The sequence below is a fragment of the Engraulis encrasicolus genome, chromosome 15 (genome assembly GCF_034702125.1).
Source record: "Engraulis encrasicolus isolate BLACKSEA-1 chromosome 15, IST_EnEncr_1.0, whole genome shotgun sequence".
Classification (NCBI taxonomy): domain Eukaryota; kingdom Metazoa; phylum Chordata; class Actinopteri; order Clupeiformes; family Engraulidae; genus Engraulis; species Engraulis encrasicolus.
In genome coordinates, this window is record NC_085871.1 from 13,753,174 (window position 1) to 13,775,903 (window position 22,730).

At 44.9% G+C, this 22,730-nt stretch overlaps 1 protein-coding gene across 1 annotated transcript in view; it reads left to right on the forward strand.

Moving 5' to 3' along the window:
* grm8a (glutamate receptor, metabotropic 8a) overlaps positions 1-22,730 on the forward strand; it is a 395,792-nt gene that overhangs the window by 298,368 nt on the left and 74,694 nt on the right. Inside the window, exon 6 of the mRNA XM_063217108.1 lies at positions 9,327-9,527. Coding sequence (XP_063073178.1) covers positions 9,327-9,527 — 201 coding nt within the window. The remainder of the gene's footprint in view (positions 1-9,326; positions 9,528-22,730) is intronic.

Below are 22,730 nucleotides of genomic sequence, written 5' to 3' on the forward strand. Positions count from 1 at the left end.
CTGTTACCGTTATATTTTATGGTTTCAAAGCACTGTTAATGACATTTTATATCATTTGACAGTATCTAAAATCAACAGCAAATATTCATGAACAATGCATCAAAGTATAAATTCCAAAGCCCAATAAAGGAATAAGTAATTTGAATACACAATATTTATCTAGTCAAACAACAAAACAAAACAAAATATGTACTACCAGTTGTTTTAAAAGCTATTTCTCAAATATCTAGTCCATTGGTGTGACCTGTTTGTCCTTTGGTGTGATACTCCAAAGTGTCACACCATAGGACTTTTACCATCACACCATAGGACTTTTACCATCACACCATAGGACTTTTGAGCTTTTGAGTTAATTTAAAGCCATGTCGTTGCCAACTGAAATACAATTTCACCTTTAGTAAGATTCATTTTCATACATCTACATAAGAAAAAAATATGAAAAATATACACTATTGTCAAAATGTATTTTATGGCTGTCACACCAAAGGACTACAAAACTAATACATCTTGTGGTAGCAAAACATAATTGATTGACTGAAGAACTCTGATAGAAAAATCTAAAATCCACCCTTGCCATTGGCTTCTTAAGGGTCTAAAGTCACAATTTATGTACCGCTGGAGCTTCAACAATAGATAATTATCCACAGAATTAACCAAAAATATGATGTCACACCACAGGACATTGTTTTCTGCGACAAAGTTTCATAAGTCCATACGGTCTCAGAAAAACAGGAAAAAAATTAAGCATTGCCACTTGCTAAAATAGACACCTTGAAAAACATGCCAGGGTTGTTTAGACAAATGACTGAGCTTTGATTATTTATTTAAAAATGTTTTAATATGGAGAACCAGGCTTGCCTCAGTCACACCATAGGACAAATGTGACATTTGACTCAAAATTAAGTATACTTATTTAAGCTCTGTATATATTACACATTACTTTTTCACAACAACGACATTAGTTTAATCATTTAAAGCATTGACAATTTTGAAAGCATGAATTTACTTAATTTTAAGAGCCTGCGACAGCAAAATTTACACGTCACGTCATCTACCCATGTGTGTGTGTGTGTGTGTGCGCGAGAGAGAGAGAGAGAGTGTGTGTGTGTGTGTGTGTGTGTGTGTGTGTGTGTGTGTGTGTGTGTGTGTGTGTGTGTGTGTGTGTGTGTGTGTGTGTGTGTGTGTGTGTGTGTGTGTGTGTGTGTGTGTGTGTGTGTGTGAAGAGAGTGAGTATGTGTGTGTGTGTGTACATGTGCGTGTGTGTGCACACACGCCTGCATCAATGCCTCTGCTTGTGTGTAATATTCCATAATGTGTGGCTGTGTGTACACATGCACATATTTGAGTGTGTGTGTGTCCACGTAGACAGAGAGAACAGCAACAGCAAGAGACAGGCAGCTAGCCAGACAGACCCTCAAACAGAGAAGAGGCAAATGTTGAGAGCCAATGGGAGAGCAGGATGAGAGAGAGAGAGTGCAACAAAGGGACACACCGCACACTGCCACACACACGACCGCAAAAACATCGCCGTCACATTGTGAACGCCATCAGTCATCGTGATCACAGAGGCAGACATGACAAGTCCCCCTCACCGTCTGGGGACATGAGTTGAGGAGGGGAGAGAGAGAGGACTGTCTGTGTTGAAGAGGGGGAGAGAGACTGTCTGTGTTGCTACTGCCAAAGACTTGAAGGAAGTGACACCAATGTGTGCGATGAACAATTCCACCCACCCACACACACACACACACACACACAACAAACACATATTTGGACATACACACACAGAACAAACACATACTGGTTATGGACATACACGCATACACACACAGACACACAGACACACAGACACACAGACACACACACACACATCACACACACACACACACACACACACACACACACACACACACACACACACACACCACACACACACACACACACACACACACACACACACACACACACACACACACACACACACACACACACACACACACACACACAACAACATAACATGGTGAAAGTCATTAATTCCAGACTGGAAGTAAATATTGTGACCTGCACACACACACACACACACACACAAACACAGACACACACACACACACACACACACACAAACACAGACACACACACACACACGCACACACACACACACACACACAACATGGCGAACGACACTCCTTCCAGACGGGAGGTAAAACAAATGATGCAATGTAAAGAAATTGGTGTACAAACAGCCATTTCTGTGTCACCCCCAGATACAAGACAGGACACACACACACACAGACACACACAGACACACACACACACACACACACACACACACACACACACACACACACACACGCACACGCACACGCACACGCACACACGCACGCACACACACACACACACACACGCGCACACATGCACATGTGTGATTGGGTGTATGTACTGAATGTGTGCTAATGTGGTTTTGTGTTTCTTGTTTCCTTGGACGATGCAAAAGTACAGAGCATTCTCTTGAGTACAACGTAAGGCGCACATTTCCCCATGAATACAAACAGAAAATGTGTGCTCTCCAGTTTACGATGTGTTATGTGCTCACCCAGGACCGCTGGCAGCTTTTGTCCCCCATCTGACACATACAACGTAATGAGGACCCAATTTCTCCCCTCTCTCCCTGGGCACGGGACAACAGACCCCTTTGCCCCTCCCTGTCGACTTACCTGTGCTCACCCACCCACCCACATGTATGCACGCACGCTCACACGCACGCACACACACACAGATGCTTTTCCCCTGGCTAATCTCCTGGGAATTGGCATGCACGCACGCACGCACGCACGCACACACGCATGGACACACACACACACACACACACACACACACACACACACACACACACACACACACACACACACACACACACACACACACACACACACACACACACACACACACACACACACACACACACACACACACACACATCCACCTTCCACATCCCCCCTCCTGCCATATCGCCACCCTTACCTCATAAACAGTCCCCTCATCAGCCTAGCCCAGGCAGGCTGACCTTTTCAAGACACGTGCCGGGTTACAGAGGCATAGGTGGTGCAGGTCACAGACGTGCGCACACGCACACACACATACACACCCACACACACACACACACATACACACACACACTCTTACACACGCACGCATGGACGCATGCACTCACGCAGGTACATACACACACACACGCACAGAAACACACACACACACACACACACACACACACACACACACACACACACACACACACACACACACACACACACACACACACACACACACACACACACACACACACACACACACACACACACACACACACACACACACACACACACACACACACAGAGCTGGAGGACGTCTCTGGGGCAGCCAACACACAGAGGGTTACAAATCACATTGACTCTGCACTCCCTTCTCTGTTTTCCGCCAACGTCCACCAACACACACGCATGCACGAAAGCAGACACACACACACACACATACAAAGACTCACTGACCCTCACACACAAACCTTTACTCACAACGTTGCTCAGCATCGTATCCATCACTTTGGCAGAGGCAATCGTGCACACACACACACACACACACACACACACTCACACACACACACAGGCATGTGCACACGCGCACACACACGCACACAGGCATGTGCACGTGCGCATACACACACACGCACACACACACACGCACGCACACACACACACACCCACGCACGCACACACACACACACACACACACACACACACACACACACACACACACACACACACACACACACACACACACACACACACACACACACACACACACAAACCTTTGTGTTACTCACAGTGCTACCCCTGGTCTTATCCATCACTGGGGTGAATGCAAGTAATCGGTCTGTTCTCAGTGGAGCAAATGCAACACTTTCATACTGAAAAGTGTGTGTGTGCACGATTATGTGGGCGCAGACGCAGGCTTGCGTGCGTGTGTGGAGAGGGGTCACAGGGTACACAGGCTGGCAAACCCCCAGATCCGAAAACCCCCCCAACACACCCCACCCACCCATCCAGACACACACACACACACACACACACACACACACACACACACACACACACACACACACACACACACACACACACACACACACACACACACACACACACACACACACACAGACACACACACACACAGGCAGAACTTTGCTCCCCAAATCCCCACCCCTGCCATAAAATGGCCGAATTGAATTTCTGCTAGCGGAGCCTATTAATTCAGCGCTGACACGCCTATTGATTGTGGCCTCGCAGGTAACTGTTAATTCCCCGTGTCGCGACACGTTTTTATTTATCTCTCGTTGTCGCCACGCCACGCCGGTTTCCTGGCCACAACACAACATAGTCCCTGAGTCATCAGCTGATGGGGGGATGTGGACAATATGGCATGGTTGTCTTACCTCTGCTGATGAGGCTGGCCCACATGGGGTGGGGGGTGGGGGGGCGGTGTGAGTATGTTGGACACGTTTGTAGTGTGTGTGTGTGTGTGTGTGTGTGTGTGTGTGTGTGTGTGTGCGTGTGTGTGTGTGTGTGTGTGTGTGTGTGTGTGTGTGTGTGTGTGTGAGAGAGGAGGCTTTGGGGTCTCTGTCTCCCTCTCTCTCTCTCTCTCTCTATGTCTCTCTATTACTCATACTTGGCACAAGGTCATACTTGTACTACAAACCCCAACTCCTTAGAAGTTGGGACGCAAGGTTAATTTTGAATAATAACAAAATACTGCCATTTTCAGTAGTCTGGTTCTGACATTAGTTGGAGAACAGTACAAAGAAAACATATCAGCCATCAAAACTGACCAAAATGATATTCATGTATATGTAAATCTGACGTGTCTCAAAAGAGTTGGGACGGGGACAATAAAAGGCAGCAAATGTCGAGGAAGACTTAAAACAAAACAAAAGACAACACTTAACAGTTAATAGCATTAACCGATGAGAGGATTTTATATAAAAACAGTGTTGATTCCTATCTTGGACATGATTTCAACAGCTTAAATGGTAAGTGTATTCCTTGTCATGTTTTGCAATGTTTTCCTTTCTGTAGTGCTTTCAGTGTGACAGGTCTTGACCAAAAGCCTGCCATTTTATGTCCTGCTGGTACTTATGTTGGAGTTAAACTGTTAAAACATAGTAGAGAATACAATTTGTCCTTACTATGTGGCAGTAATCGAGGATCTCCCTTCAAAATATATTGCACGAGTGGCTTTTCATGCTGTTTAAAACCCATTTACTTCATTCAGTACTGTATTCAATTCTACAGGTGAGTTAGAACAGCTTAACCAATATACTACTGCACCCCCATGCTATCATGGAGGCTGACTTTTGAAGTTAGCACTAACACAAGTTGCATGGTCAATTTTCACTGTAGCACAGGATATGCAAGACTATATTATTTTCAAAAAGAATTGACAAAGGACAGTTTCCCATGTCTTTTGGGTCTATTTCAAGTGAGCTCGGGTGGATAGGGGAATGTTAAACCCCTCTATCATTTGCACACATGAAGCGTCCTTAATATGGTCAAGTTTTCACTAGCTGTAATTCTCGGAGTGCTAGAGTGAGACTACAGCAGATATATATTTCATGATGTCATGAACCTATACAATGATTTTAATGACAAAATATGTCTTATATAGACTCAATCACTGTAAATCAAGGGAATTCAAAACTTTATGTAACTATGGTAATTGTTCCCTCTGCATCTTTAATTCTGAGTGACTCAGCATCTCTGTGATTGTCTTATACCTGGACATTCAAATTGTTCATCAGTACAATTCATTTTGAAATGTTCTTCCTTGTTGTTTTATCTTATTTGGATGTTTATAACATTTCACTGATCCCCGTCCCAACTTATTTGAGACGTGTTGCAGTTATCAAATTAGAAATGAGTACATATGTCCCCTAAAACAATATTTTTTCTCGGTTTTAACACTTGATATGTTGTCTTTTCACTATTCTCCATCTAAGAAATGTATTGAATGTTTTGAAAATGATAGCATTTTGATTTTATTCTCAGTTTACCAAACGTCCCAACTTCACCGGAGTTGGGGTTTGTAATAAAGTTTGCATAAAGTAATAACAGCAAACTATTAAGTGCAACAGAATTAAATGTAAGCAGCAAAAGGCCTACTTTTAACCCTTGACGGCTTTGTCTTCAGTGTGCACCTCTGTTCTTCTAAGTGGCCATGTTGAGCATTCACACATTTCACATATCCGTTGTCTGTGAAATATTTTGTAGGTCAGCCATTCTCAAACTTCAGAACACCAAGGCCCACTTTGAAATGTGAAAATATTCCGAGGCCCACCAAACCATATAGCCCAATATAATAGGCATATAATATAATATAATATAATATAATATAATATAATATAATATAATATAATATAATATAATATAATATAATGTAATATAATATAATATAATATAATATAATATAATATAATATAATATAATATAATATAATATAATATAATATAATATAATATAATAATAATAATATAGGCATCATATAATATAATATATAATCATATATTGTTATGGTGAATAATAAGTTCATTGCAGAAAGTTGTGGCCACTGAGGGGCATTGGTAAGAATGCACACTTGCTCAAAGATTTTTTGGGGTCTTGTTATAAATAATAAATCAATAATTTCAAATAATCTCTATGCGTGTGGGTGGGAAACACATGACTAAGGTGAAAATGACCCCTAAATACTGAATATGAAATTAGCATGGAACAAGCCAGCATTCACAGCTCAGAGAAGTATGCATTAGCCTTACATACAGTGAGCTAAATACTAGCTAGGAGGAAACATTTCAAATATACATTTTACGCACACATCAACACCATAAGCATGAAAATACACCATATGACGAGGGCAGATAGAAAATGTAATTCTGTACCTCGCGGGTTACTCGCGCTAATTAATTCGCGTCAGAAAATTACCTCCGCGATTGAAATGAAACAGTGTTTTAAGTTTAACATGAATCCTGCCTAATAGTACACCATAACACCCTAAGAACACCAAATAAGAAAGTGTAGCCTACTCACGTTTCTGGGTGCACACAAGACAGATAAACAACATGTGATGATTATCTAAACAACATGTGGGTAAATATTATTTTTTCTAGGACCTCTCGAGTCGCGGCCCACCTGGAGTACCGCGGCCCATAGTTTGAGAATCACTGCTGTAGGTAATGACGTCTGCAAAAACAATGTAATATGCAATCCCGTTTTAAAAACTGTACATGTATGTAGCCTACACAAAGTGGCCTGCTTTTAATACTTGGCGGCTCTATCCTCAGTGTGCCATCTTTGTCTTGTAGGTGGTCCTGTACTGACATTCGAATGTGTCAAACAGTCTTGATGTGGCCCAACTGTGGCCAAATGGTAGGGCACTGGGTTACTACGCTGGTGACCCGGGTTCGATTCCAGCTTGGGTCATTTGCCGATCTTTCCCCGTCTCTCTCTCCCCACTCATTTCCTGTCTCTGCTCCACTGTCCCGTCAAAAATAAAGGCAAAAAACCCATATTAAACAACACTCTTGATGTCAATATAATAATAATAATAATAATAATAATATACTATATATATACTATATAATAATATACTATATATGTAATAATGAAGTCTGCGTAATTAATAATAATCTAATGGGTAATGCAGACCATGGGAATATACAGACTGTCCAGTTTTTTTTTTTACTCCAATATGACGTCATCGTGTCCATGTAAGTGGCCCTGTTGGTCCTGGCGTTGACACGTTTGTATATTTGTCTGTTGTCCATAAAATGTGTAGACAATTAATTTGGCATAAATAATCAAATCTGCACTACAGTATTGTAGCCTAGCATATAGCCTACACACAAAGTGGCTTGTTTTTTAATACTTGACAGCTCTTGTCTTCTCTCCAATATGCCGTCATCGTGTCCTTGTAAGTGGCCTTGTTGGCCCTGGCATTCATACGTCAAATATTTTTCTGTTGCTCGTAAAAGACAGTGAAGTCAGCATAAATAATCAGATCTGCAATCCAGTATTGTAGCCTAGCATATAGCCTACACACAAAGTAACTTGTTTTTATACTTGACAGCTCTGTCTTCTCTCAAATATGCCTTCATCGTGTCCTTGTAAGTGACCCTGTTGGCCCTGGCATTCACACGTGAAGTATTTGTCTGTTGCCCGTAAAATGTAGACAGTGAAGTCGGCATACATAATCAGATCTGCAATCCAGTATTGTAGCCTAGCATATAGCCTACACACAAAGTGGCTTGTTTTTTATAGTACTTGACGGCTCTTGCCTTCTGTCCAATATGCCTTCATCGTGTCCTTGTAAGTAGCCCTGTTGTGGCATTTGCGTTAACACTGACTAATGGGCAGCTGTCGAGGGGCGACTGTCGAGCTACCCCCCCCCCCCCCCCCCCATTGTCATGGTGTCTGCATTCTTGGTAGATCTTCAATGGCCTAATTAGCTAATTAAGCTAATGATCGGCTACACACCGCCTGCTTCCATACCAAGCAGCTTTCAGCTTTCTCTCTCTCCTCTCCAAATTCTCTGAAGGGAGTCTCGTCTCCTCAACCGTTCGACTGCATCCTGTGTGTGCGTGTGTGTGTGTGTGCAGCGTGCACGCGCATGTGTGTGTGTGTAGTTTGGTAAGTGAGTTTGTGTCTGGCTATGTGTTTATACCCTTGCATATTTGTGCTAAGTCAGTGGAGAAAAGTGAGAAAAGGCCTCTAAAATTAGCAGTTTGGATTGCCAAATCCCAAGTGGGCCAGATGGTAAGACAGAAAAGTACTGAGAAAGAAAGCAAAAACTAAACAAACAAAAACAAGTCTGTAGAAAAAAAAGAAACAAAATTCTCCCTCTTGTAGCAAAACATAGCACGGGCCCATTTTATTCATAGTCAGTAAATTTTTGGTTTCATTTCTCATTCCCCTTACTCTGCACACCAAATCTTTCCCGCAGGGCTGGAGACAGTTAGTGATTTTTTTATTTCTTTATGTCACACTTTTGCTGTGCATCCCAATCTTTTTCTCCACACAGCTGGAGAAAGTTAGTAATTTTTTGTTGCACATTTTGTTTTTCCAGAAAGTAGAGAATGGTTCTCTGATCCTCTCTTTCCGAACATCCCACATTTAAAAGGTTAATCTCCTCTCCACCCCTTTATTCCCTCTCTCTCTCTCTCTCTCTCTCTCTCTCTCTCTCTCTCTCTCTCTCTCTCTCTCTCTCTCTCTCTCTCTCTCTCTCTCACACAGCTCTGGAGAAGGTGGGCCGTGACTCCAGCTACGAGCAGGAGGGCAAGGTGCAGTTTGTCATGGACGCGGTGTACGCCATGGCCCACGCTCTGCACCGCATGCACAAGGACCTGTGCTCCGGCTACCCAGGCCTCTGCCCACGCATGAGTAGCATCAACGGCAAGGAGCTGCTCTTCTACATTCGCCAGGTCAACTTCAATGGTGAGTCACTTATGGTTGACTGGCCATTATGCATCGTCAGCTCCTCTTTCTTTCTTTCTTTCTTTCTTTCTTTCTTTCTTTCTTTCTTTCTTTCTTTCTTTCTTTCTTTCTTTCTTTCTTTCTTTCTTTCTTTCTTTCTTTCTCTCTGTCTCTCAGTGACTCTTATACGCATCAAGACTCACCTACACATAAACACATTCGCACACAAATACATCACATCGGGAGGACACGCTCTAGTGAAAAAAACTCAAGAGGTATTTGTCACCGAAACCTTGTTTGGCTGGACATAAAGTACATGGTCCATTGTGGCCAGGTTTGTACGTGGTCAGTAGTTGGGCCAAGGCTAGGCTAGTGATTGTGTGTTCTGAATACTCGGGCATCTGCCCACGCATGACCCTCACCGACAGCGGAGAGCTTCTCTTCTATACGATGGTGAGTCAGTTATGGTTGGCTAGTAGGGAATAATGATCATTCCCTATATTGCTCTCTCTCTCTCTCTCTCTCTCTCTCTCTCTCTCTCTCTCTCTCTCTCTCTCTCTCTCATCCAGATACTGTCCACATATGGCACACATAAGCACAAATACATACAGACCACACACATCATTTCCTGCAGTACACACTGTAGTGACTACTTTAAGTGACACCTGTAAGAAGTTGTGGAAGAAGATGTGCTTGCCTGGTTTTGTTATGTATTGGGCATTTACTGTACATTAATCAGTGGTGTAGTCTACGTACTGTAGAACGCGGGTATATGGAGTATACCCACTTCTAAATTTCAGGGATTTCAGTATACCCACTTAAAATTGATTGGTCCATTGTTTTGAATAGCACAAATATATACAGTATACCCACTTCAAAAAAATCTCAAATATACAGTATACCCACCATAAAAAAGTAGACTACACCACTGACGTTCATGGTCCAGTGTGGCCAGGTTTATAAGTGGTCAGTAGATACTAGGTCTAGGCTAGTGTGGTCAGTACATACTGGGTCTAGGCTAGGCTAGTGTGTGTGTTCGTTCTGGCTGCCCAGGCCTGTGCCCACGCATGACCATCATCAGCAGCAAAGAGCTTCTGTTGTACATACACCAGGTAAAATTCAACGGTGAGTCAGGCAGAGGTAGATGGTTTGTCAGTATCTAGCATTCATACTCATGGTGGATATTCTCTCTCTCTCTTTCTCTCTTTTTCTCTCTCTTTTTCTCTCTCTCTCTCTCTCTCTCTCTCTCTCTCTCTCTCTCTCTCTCTCTCTCTCTCTCTCTCTCTCTCTCTCTCTCTTTCTCTGCCTCCCTCTGCATTGCTTCCTTTGATTGCAAACTGTAGTGAGTCAGGCTGAGTTGCATTCTGCAGCCTTTGAAAGTTTGATGGCCTTCTGCTATATGTGGAACAGTTGCCATGAATGTGTTATGCAGGAACACGTCAAGTAAAGTGTTACCAGCTTCTAGTTTACATTGGTCAGTATAAAAACTGAGTCAGCGAGCAGTTGATTGGGGTATAGAGTAGAGTAGAGTAGAGTAATTTAATTTATCTCGGGGAATGGCTGGTTGCATTTAAGTCTTTCAGTGTTGATAGTCTTGTCAGTGTTCAGGTGTGTCTAGCACAATGTTTGGTGTGTGTGTGTGTGCGTGCGTGCGTGCGTGCATGCGTGCGTGCGTGCGTGTGTGTGTGTAAGCAAATGGCCAAATATTGCTCAATATCCTCCATTATTGGTAGTCGTCATATTCGGAGAAGGAGGTGTTGTTTGGTACCCTTAAAACTGCTATTTTGAGACCCACATTGGATTGTGACTTAGCATCATTATATCTGTAACATTTATGTCCATATGTACATATTATGATTGCGGACATAAATAAAGTAGTTAAAATGTGTGTGTGTGTGTGTGTGTGTGTGTGTGTGTGTGTGTGTGTGTGTGTGTGTGTGTGTGTTTCTGTGTGTGTGTGTGTGTGTGTGTGTGTGTGTGTGTGTGTGTGTGTGTGTGTGTGTGTGTGTGTGTGTGTGTGTGTGTCCTATAATACCTCCCTAACACTCATTTTTGTTAATGTTTCGGTGGTGATCAACAGGTCCTTGGCATGTGTTTACTGTCTGTAAATACAATGCCATTTTGATTAATGATGTTTTCATCTTAATCCCTTACACGAGTCTGCATGAGAGAGAGAGAGAGAGAGAGAGAGAGAGAGAGAGAGAGAGAGAGAGAGAGAGAGAGAGAGAGAGAGAGAGAGAGAGAGAGAGAGAGAGAGAGATTTGAGACATTAGAGACATTCTACAACATTCAATTTGGCTTTGTAACTCCCTTGTGTATTTTGTTATTATGATTATGATTATTATGGTTATGATTATGATTATTATTATTATGATTATTGTTATTGTTATTATTATTATCTTGTGAATCTTGTATTTTCTGATATAAAATAACTCAAAATTTCAACTGAATAAATTCATTTTTCTGAAAAAATATAGTGCTAATATCAATGCAGAAGGACTGGGTCATCCAGCCATATTGGGTTTTATTAAGTCTTTTATAACCTGGGGCCATGGACTGCAATCATAAAGTGAATGGTTTTGGCTTCATCTTACACAGATAAAATGATTTTTGTAAGCACCATTGTCCTATTCTAGCCTTCTGTAGACTACCTCTACCTATGCCTGCACTTCAATACAATTTACAAATGAATATGGCAGTACCTTATGTTCCATCATTATAAAACAATATTGCATTAAATACTCTACTTACATATCCATTCTTATGGTGCACAGTGACATAAAACCAAGTGCTTTCACTTTTACTGTCTGCACAGCATGAATATTCAGAATAATAGGACATTGAAATGGCTGTATTAGTCCATCTCGACTTACCAATAAAAGACACCTGGTGTCTCATTTTGAAGGCCAAGTCATGGACCAGGGGAGTATTCCAAGAAGCTGGTTAAGTGATAAACCTGTCTAAGTCAACCTACAGGAAGTCGTACCCCTGGTAATAGATAGTCCATAGGTGTCATTTAGTTCAGAAAATGAGGAGCCTAGGCTCTTCTATTAGATGATTTACCACTACCCCAGGGTTAACCTAACCTGGTTTACTACCGACTCAGGATCTTGAAATACTCCTCATTTACACCAGAATATGCAGGTAATAGAAATAAAGCTAATGTTATTTAACTGCAGCAAATAGTCATTTGGAGGATGTGAAGGAAATGCAACTCATCAAGAAGCTTACTATGTGCTGTTGATGTGCTATATGTATCTAGATTACATCTAGCTTACTCCAGGGAGAGATTCTTTTTACTATCTTCTTTGTTTTGACATTTCTTTTGGGCTTTTAAGACTTCTGACAAAAAGGTCTGCTATTCCTCATCCTACACGCAAAGGTTTTTTTTGATGATGAGGACAATTCATTTTGGTTGCATTGAAATCCTCTATAATCATTTCCATGGCTCTATTAGCTCCACGTTACTCCTCGTCTTACTCCCCCTTTTTTAATTTATTTAATTGATGCTCCAGTCTCCAGTCTTCATTTGTTATTGGCTGATTATATTTGCCTCCGAGTTCGGTGAATTTGCATAATTGCCATTGAACGATTACGTCTGTCTTGGAGAAGGAAGACGTGGCATGCCAAGCTATTAAAAACACATTCATTCATGTTGTCTGATTTGTTTTTTCTTCCATTTCCTTCCTCTTTGAGCTGGAGAGGCTGGTTGTGTTGTGCTCCGCTCCATCTTGTTGCAACCACATGCAGAGTGACGGGAACAGGCTGCCAGATTTCTGTTTCCTGTGATGGGAAAACAATGGCGCTGTTACTGCCTTTTTTGTACTGCACCTGTTGTTAGTCTTGCATTTTTTTTTTTGGTTGGTAATTCGCCAGGGCGATGGTGTGTATGACTTTTGACTCTGACACTGATCTGAAATCTTAAGCATTTTAGACAGGCATGACATATCATAAACGGTAGAGAGTGAATTGCCAGAGAAAGACAGAGATAGTGAGAGCGAGACAGAGAGAGAAAGAGAGAGAGAGGGAGAGAGAGAGAGAGAGAGAGAGACAGAGACAGAGACAGAGGGACAGATGTAAACCACAGAACAGACAGCAAGAGACAACTTGAAAGACAAGAGTGAAACAGTGAAGGCCCTAGATAGAGAACCCGAGGTAGAGAGAGAGAGAGAGAGAGAGAGAGAGAGAGAGAGAGAGAGAGAGAGAGAGAGAGAGAGAGAGAGAGAGAGAGAGAGAGAGAGAGAGATAGGGAAGGGGGGTTAACAAAGCCTTGCCAACAGAGAGACAAAAGAGGGCAGTTCGGACTATCCCGCAATCCTGCAATCCATCAGGGAGCAATACAACACAGGGCTGTGTCTAGTCTGTAAAGCGGGACACATTGATGAACATAAGCCCAACTCATCATCCAGGTGAACCATTTCCTTCTAATTAATGGTGTTTGTGCTTTGGCTTCTTGCCGTGTCTCCACGGTGACCTGTCTCCGTGACGACCACTTTATGGACTACTGCACATTACGCCGCCATCGATTTTGGCCCAGCTTGACTTCTCCATGAACGTCATAAAACAGTGAGGGGAAAAAAGGAAACAGCATTCAAGGGACTTGCGACTCAGGGTTCGGCCCGTGGTCAATATATCTGTAGGCTAGCCTGAATTTCTGGCACAGAGAAAATAAGACAAAGTGTCACATAGTGAGAAAGAAAAGCACTACTAGAGCAAAAGTGACTAGATGAAGAGTTGTCGCTCCTCTCAGTGTCTGGGGTGGGTGAAATGCACAGGGCCCTTCATATTTCCAAAACCATGGACTCTTGAAAACTGACATTTAATTGACTTGATGAACATTACTGCTGTCATGCTTGCTGATCACCCTGATCAGATGAGTTGAAGATACATGCATGAGATGAGTAAAAGGAAACATTGATTTTGTTTTTAAAAAATATACTTACTTGTACTTCACATGTGTTTAGTGACTCTTGGGGGCTCTCTGTTGAGGAAACAAAGGCACTCAGAGTTGCAGAGGAGGACGTCTTCAAGTAGCGAAAAAAAACCAGATTTCCTCCTGCTCTAATTGATGATAACAAAATCAATTAGATGCCTTTAGGCTGGATGTAACAGAGGACGAAGCCTCCATGTGTTGCCGTTAATTTGGCCTTGGCCTCAGTTACCCGCTGGGGCAAACCTCAGCAGTGCCCCACGTGGATCTGGGCCTGACCCCGGCATTGGACCCGCCATCGACCCACAGCCTAACCAAGCAGAAACTGCTAGTGATGAAGCAACACACACACACACACAGACACACACAGACACACACAGACACAGACACACACGCGCACACACACACACACACACACACACAGACAGACAGACAGACAGACGCACACACGCACACACGCACACACACGCGCACACACACACACTCACACTACACTCAAGGGAAACTAACAAACTAACAGTGAGGAAGTGGAGGGGGTTATGGTTATAGGTTATACGTATACACGTAGTGCAGTTGACTTGGTAGTGCAGTCTTTATTAGCCGGGTCGACTCCAACACCCCAATACGATAGAAATTGTCTGATTAAAAACTTATTCTGACTCTGCTATTGATGGTCAGATGCTGTGATCTTACTGTGATTTGAATCAGCAAAGCAGCTTCGCTGAAAGCCGAAAACACTTTCCCCCAATGTTACAATGCTATTCTTTACTACTACATCACTACTTGGTCATTGTCATTCTGTCCACTGCATACCACTCTGTGAGTGTAAGGTGCGGTAAGTGTTTAGTACAGCTGAGGACGTTCCAATGGAACTTCCAAAAAAAAGTCTTCTGAAAACAAATAGATCTAAAGGTGGAAAAACAAAGTAAAGGTCCTGTGAAAATAAATCATACGTTGCCCTTTGAAAGTTTTAAAATTGATATAATAAGGTTTGTTTATTTATTGAACTTTATTAGCTCATTTATATATTAATATTTGGGTGTAATTATGCATTCATATATTCATTGGCTCAACTATTTTCAGATTCATTTAAAACTCATTTATATTACCACATTTAATTATTGCAGGATTTATTTCATAGGCTTATTTATGTAATGAATTATTTAATTTATAATTTAGTTAATGTAGGCTTAAAATGCATTTCATACACAAGGGCAAATACAGAAGACGGCTGCAGTGCAGGACTCGCATCGAGCAACAAAAACATCCACTCATGAAGTACAGTATAAATCAGTGTTTCTCAACTTTTTCAGACCGAGGACCACTTTGTCCCCCCTAAAATGTTCAGGGACCACCTGTCAATTGAATTGACAGTTGACGGTTGCTAATTTGACAAGTCTAATTTCGGTGCTGATCACATTGGCTACTTTTTATTCACATTACAAGCCTGTCTTATTGTGGTGAAAATGAGACTTCAGCTATGTTTAGCTTTGTAATAATGTTACAAATATAGCTTACAGCTCGCTTGTATTGGAAAAATAGAAATCCCCTCGCGGACCACCTGAGCTCTGTTGCGGACCACCTGAGCTCTGTTGCGGACCACTAGTGGTCCCCGGACCACAGTTTGAGAATCACTGGTATAAACTTTTGACGCATTAAAGAAAATTAACTGTGAAAAGATTTCATACTCAAGGCAGCTCGGTGTCCTTGACTCCAGGCCAAACATACATCTGGCACTCAGCGAGTTGCTGTTGCACCACTAGAAATCTTGAATCATCTACCTTCTGAATAGGGCTCTAAATTAACGTTTTTCATCACCAGCCAAATTAGAAAAAAATAATCTAATCCAAACACACACTCACGAGTCAAAGTTGGTCGATTCTACCAGATAAACTGAAATTTGTCTGGTTGGCTAGTGTTAATTTAGGGCCCTGCTTCGGAATATATAGTTGCTTTTTAATATTAAAATCGATTATCGAGATGAGAAAAATCACATTGTGAAACAACCTTCCAGTCTAAATAGGATTTTGGAGTCAATTCACTGAAATGTTGACTTTGTAGACAGTGTAGTATATTTCCAAGTAGAGAAAAAAATCCACTTTCAAAACTGCTCAAGCTGCTTGAAGTGACAGGCTCTCAGGCTGAGGCCCATCACTGCACTACAGGACAATCGACTTTGGCCTCGCTGTCTTGACATAAAAAGAAAACACTTGACACAATACCGCCATGATGGGCAACGCCCCGGAAACCAATGCCATTTTCCCCATGCCAACCACAGGACTTGTTGACATTTTTTGAGAATTATTTATTTTTATTTTTTTTCAGAGGTGCACTCTACAGACCCATTAGCTCTCGACATTTTCCCTTCCTGCAAAAAATAGGGAGAAGGCCATCAAGTCAACCTCCTCCAAAAAAAGTCTCTCTCTCTCTCTCTCTCTCTCTCTCTCTCTCTCTCTCTCTCTCTCTCTCTCTCTCTCTCTCTCTCTCTCTCTCTCTCTCTCCAGCCTCTCCACAAAGCCCAAGTAGGCTTTTACCTTCCATTCAATATTGTGGCAAATTGCTGTCGGTTGCACTGTGCCACTCCGCTGTCCCCAGTGTGTGTGTGTGTGTGTGTGTGTGTGTGTGTGTGTGTGTGTGTGTGTGTGTGTGTGTGTGTGTGTGTGTGTGTGTGTGTGTGTATGTCTTTGTCTGTGTGTCTGTGTCTGTGTCTGTGTGTGTACGTGCATGTGTTTGTGACAGAGAGAAAGACAGAGTGTGCATGTGTGTGTCGGTGTGTGCACACGCACTGTTCATGACACGACGTGACATGGTTGCGCAACACCCGACAACGGGAAAAAGAAAAAACGTCCGCCTTTTGTGGTAAATTTTTTCCATTTCCTGCCTCTTGTAAGTCACCAGGGCCTAAATGCCTGGACACAGAAAGCGGGCCCTGTCTCTCGGCTAAGCCTTGCTTGCCTGTCCAACCCTATGCCCCGCCGACGTACGTACTGCACCCATCAAAGCCCCATTCAGCTCTTGTCATGGTCTGCGTCTTTTCACACCATCTTCTTCAACAGACCTTGATGCTCTCACCCGTAACAGGAGCAGAAAGCGCAGGGCAGAAAGATTGTGCAGACAAAAGAAAGAGAGAGGGAGTGAAAGGAATACACTTGCATACACTATATGCAGTGTGTGTGTGTGTGTGTGTGTGTGTGTGTGTGTGTGTGTGTGTGTGTGTGTGTGTGTGTGTGTGTGTGTGTGTGTGTGTGTGTGTGTGTGTGTGTGTGTGTGCGTGCGTGCGTGCGTGCGTGCGTGTGTGTGTGTTAGCTTTTATAACAATGGGATCAATGGCTTGGATGTTTACAGTATATGTATACACAGAGTGAGTTGTGCAACCGTGCTGTACTTGCCCGTAGCCAATCAATTGTCTGACCTTGTTCACTCCTACGCTCTTATACTGTATATTAGGCATTTCTAAAGATCCGTGTCCAATATTGTGTCCACAGTGTAATACATTGATGACGGCAGTTATTTTAATAAATAGTGCTCTCTCTCTATAGAGATCCATTGATTGTTTTGGATGTGCACTGATTTTTACTTTAAAAAAAATAAATATAGAAATAATCCCGTCTCGCTTTGCACCCAGGTCTGCACACAGGGAGAAATGAATGTACCAATTCAATTCAATTAAAGTTCCCTTCATTGGCGTGCTTTGTTCAGTATTGCCAAAGCTTATAGAGAACACAGTAACATCATATACTGTATCACTGTCTAGCCGAGTGGATACAAATATTTGTCCTTTGGAGCCACTTTGTAACCTGTTGTTTTCTTTTCATATCATGTTCCTTCAGAGGGGCAATGTGGTATTACAAATGATCTAGCCTGTGGGCCTATACTTTCAGGTCCAAAATATAGAAAAGAAAAGTTTTGTGTTGAGGCCAGGTGGGACTTGGACCAAAATAAAATGTTTTTACTAGCCCCTCATACAAGACACCCCATCCACCAATTTGTACACACTAATTGGCCCTCTCCACTATGTATATTAAAGATGTGCAATGGGTTGGTCTCTAAATGAAAACAACAGCAGCATCGACCATTGATGACAGTCAGCCAATCGGGAAAATGCCCTGTATGCCGGTTCACCAGTCCAGCCCAGCCCTGTATGAAGGTATAATATTGTACCCGATGTGTTCTTTTAGCTGTCTTTGTCAAATGTGGACTTTGACCGCGATGTCAAAGAGACAGACTGTTTGGTATGCCAATCACAGGAGACACATGGCCAACCATAGTGGTGGCACTCCATCAAACTGACCCTCAGATCGGACAGGCTGGAATTCCTCCCTCTAATATTCTGTTGCCAAGCTTGGAAGCTGCACAGCATCTAACTGCCACATATGTGCATGGGCGGAAAAGCAGGCACACACGCACACATGCAAGTACACACGCGCACGTGCGTGCGCACAAACACACACACACAGACACACACACACACAGACACACACACACACACACACACACACACACACACACACACACACACACACACACACACACACACACACACACACACACACACACACACAGGCAGAACTCTGCTCCCCAAAGCCCCACCCCGCCATAAAATGGCCGAATTGAATTTCAGCTAGCGGAGACTAACACTTACAGTACATACACACACACATGCACACATGCACACGCGCATGAATGCGCACATATGCACACATACACACAGAGAACATAAAAGGACACCAATGTGATTGTAGGCAAACATTATTGTAGTTCACAATGGTGACATTAGAGGATTACCGAAGGGAAAACACAAACAAAGCAACAAGGCAAACAAATGCAACACGCACGCACGCACGCACACACACACACACACACACACACAGACACACATCAGTATTTGTACATACACACACACACACACACACACACACACACACACACACACACACACACACACACACACACACACACACACACACACACAGATAAGTATTTGTACACGCACAAACACACACGCACACACTCACACACTTGCACGCACGCTCACACACACACACACACACACACACACACACACACACACACACGCACACACGCACACACGCACACACGCACACACTCACACACTTGCACGCACGCTCACACACACACACACACACACACACACACACACACACACACACACACACACACACACACACACACACACACACACACACACACACACACACACACACACTCCACAATCACTCACCTGTTGTTTCAGATGTGCAGGGGGGAGGGATGGGGTGGGGGTACTCCAACAATCAGCCAGCCATTTCGGCTGCCATTGTGAAGAAGGCCCATCGCCAAATGCATTCGCATGCATGCCACCGGTCTGTTCCAATCCCAATCGGCCTTTGAAATCACCAGAGCTCATCAGAGAGAGAGAGAGAGCAGCAGAGCAGAGCAGAGTAGATGAGTGGGTTGTTGTGTACGGCGTTGTGTGTGGTGGATGAGCCAGAGACCCACGGTGCCCATGTGTGAGGCGGCTGATCCGCAGTGCCATTCAGTGGAGCCTGGGCCGGCCCGAGGCATAAGTGAACTATGCGATGGCTCAGGGCCCCCACACCATCAGGGCCCCCCGTGAGCAACATAGTTCAGGAAGAAATGAACTCTCCCCCATTTTCCCAAGTCATATACAGTATTTCTTTCTCATGTACCACTTACTGCCACAATTGATGCCATTATACTGGATTAAATTTTGCTTAGGGCCCCATAAAGGCTTGAACCGGCCCTGGAAGGAGCCTGTGCTGCCTGGGCATGGCATGGCATGGCATAGCATGGCTTGGCATGGTTGACTGGGACCCTCTCCAGAGCAAGCAGGCTGTAACAGTGCCATCACATCTGCCATAATCAGATGTTCCCTATCGCAGGAACTGCGACCTATTACTCATGGGACATGATCGACTGGGGTCGATCCACGAAGCATTTTTTTATCTTTAATCAAGCCGAATGGCAGACAGCTGTGGCAGGCAGGCAAGGGCCCGCCCCAGGGCGAGGGCTATAATTACCCTGACACAGCCATCTTCCACCTCTTTCTTGCTTCGTCTGAAGTTGGATCCACGAATTGAATCTACGAAACTTATTGGTTTGCGTGTTTTTCATTGTGACTTTGTTTAAGCGTGGCTACTTACTCTTATTAGCAGGTGTATACCAGCTACGAGTGCCTACGCGAATACTAACTTTGTATTTTGTGTGTTCACAGTGAATTTACTTACAGGTATGTCGCGCTTGTATCCCGAGTGTCGACATCCGCGTGCCAAGGGGGACCAGCACCGGCGATGCATCGAGTGCTTGGGTAGGGAGCATGCGGAGGCCGCTCTCCTAGAGGAGGAAGACCCCTGCCGCATTTGCTCCTCATTCCCCCTGGCCAGGCTGAGGAAGCGACTCAGCCACTGGACTGCCCAGGACCCTGCAGACGCCGACCCAGTGCCACATGTTGCGCTGGCGGCGTGTGAGGATGGTTTGGAGCTCCCTGCTGGTCAGCCGGCTCCACCGTCCCCTCCTGCTTCGCTACCACGCTCTGCTAGCCCCCCACCCCTGCGACTCCCCAGGGGTTACCCTGAGGCGGCTGAGGACGCCGTTATCTTTGGGTACGCGTCGGATGACCTGGAGTCGCTCCCGGACCCCGACGACTCTGCGAGTGTGGCTGTTTCGTGCCGGTCGACGCCTGCGGAGCCACTGGCTGGACACCGGCTGCTAACTGCGGAGCTCCGTGACCTGGCTACACGCGCCGCTGCGAAGCTGGGCATCCCTGCGGCTGTGCCCCCTGCGCCCGTGGCCTCTTTGCTGGACGGGGCATTCTTCTCTGCGCCGCCGCCGCCTGGACCCGCGCCTATTCCCCTGTTCCCAGACGTCCACCGGGAGCTCACGAGATTCTGGGGTTGCCCGTTCTCAGCTCGGTCGCCTGTCCGGGGCTTCGATGCTTTCATGGAGGTGGACCAGGCGCTGGACTTGGGGTACCTGGCCTTTCCCCCCGTTGAAGATGCGGTTGCTGGCTATTTGAACCCGGCCTCCCCCACCCTGAGATTGGGCAAGAAGCCTGCCCTACCCACGCGTGCTGGGAAGCAGCAGGCGGCCGTCGCCGAGAAGGCTTATCTCGCTGCGGGTCAGGCTGCGTGTGCAATTAACACCCAGGCACTCCTGACGCGTTACCAGGCACAGTTACTGGCGGAGTTGGACGGCAGCGCGTTGTGTCCCGACCTGCTCACGGAGCTACGAAAGGCTGCGGACATCTCTCTTCGCCTCACTCGCTGCGCTGCGCAGGCCGTGGGTCGTAACATGGCAGCGTTGGTGGTCTTAAGCCGGTGCCAATGGCTTTCCCTGTCCCGGCTATCCGACGCAGAGAAGGGCCCTCTGCTGGACGCTCCCATTAGCCCACGGGGTGTCTTTGGTGGCACCGTCGCTCTCATGGCGTCGAAGTTCGAGGCTGACAAGAAGGACCGCGAGGCTCTACAGGCGTGTATCCCTCGGTCGTTGTGGCAACAGCAGTCTCGCCAGTTTGTGCGGCCCGAGGCTACTAAACAGCCGTTCAAGAGGGCGAGTGGGTCTCCATCACCGGCGCGCCCACCCAAGTCCCAGCCGAAGGGGTGGACTCGACATCCATTCCGGCCACCGCAGCCTACCCAGCCGCAGCAGCCGTCACAGCCACCGCAGCCAGCGAGGCGACATAGCCGCCAGCACTCTCGGCCCCGCCGTGGCGGCCCCGAGCGAGAACAGCAGTCCTAGGACGCACAGAAAGCGGAAGGGATTGGGGGTCGACCAGTGTCCTCTCCCACCAAAAATGTGTTTCCCTCCCCGTGTCATACCCGGTGGAATTCACACACACACAATAAAAATGTTTACTTGCCCACCAATGTGCTCAAGCATTCACCACCCCATGTGTACACAAGCACGCAATGTTTGCCCTTGCCCAAACATACATCGTGTAGTTCTATCAGACAATGTTTGCCCTCCACAGTGCCCAAACATAAGCCCCAGGGGTTGTCTCCCTCAGTTTTACACATGTCAGTTTCCCTTCCGCACTCAGTTAGCCACAACGTGTCACCCCGAGGTGGCGTCGGGCCCCTTAGGGATAAATGCAGATTTTTTACGCCCCCTACCCCCTATGGGTGCTGGGCGAAATCCCAAATTACTCGACCTCCCTCATGTGGCGATAAAGGGAGTCGACAGTTGTCACTCTTTCCCAACGTTGGCCAAACACGAGGCGGCATGGCGCGCATGCGCAGTGAGCCCGTGGGTGCTGCGAACAGTGGTGAAAGGGT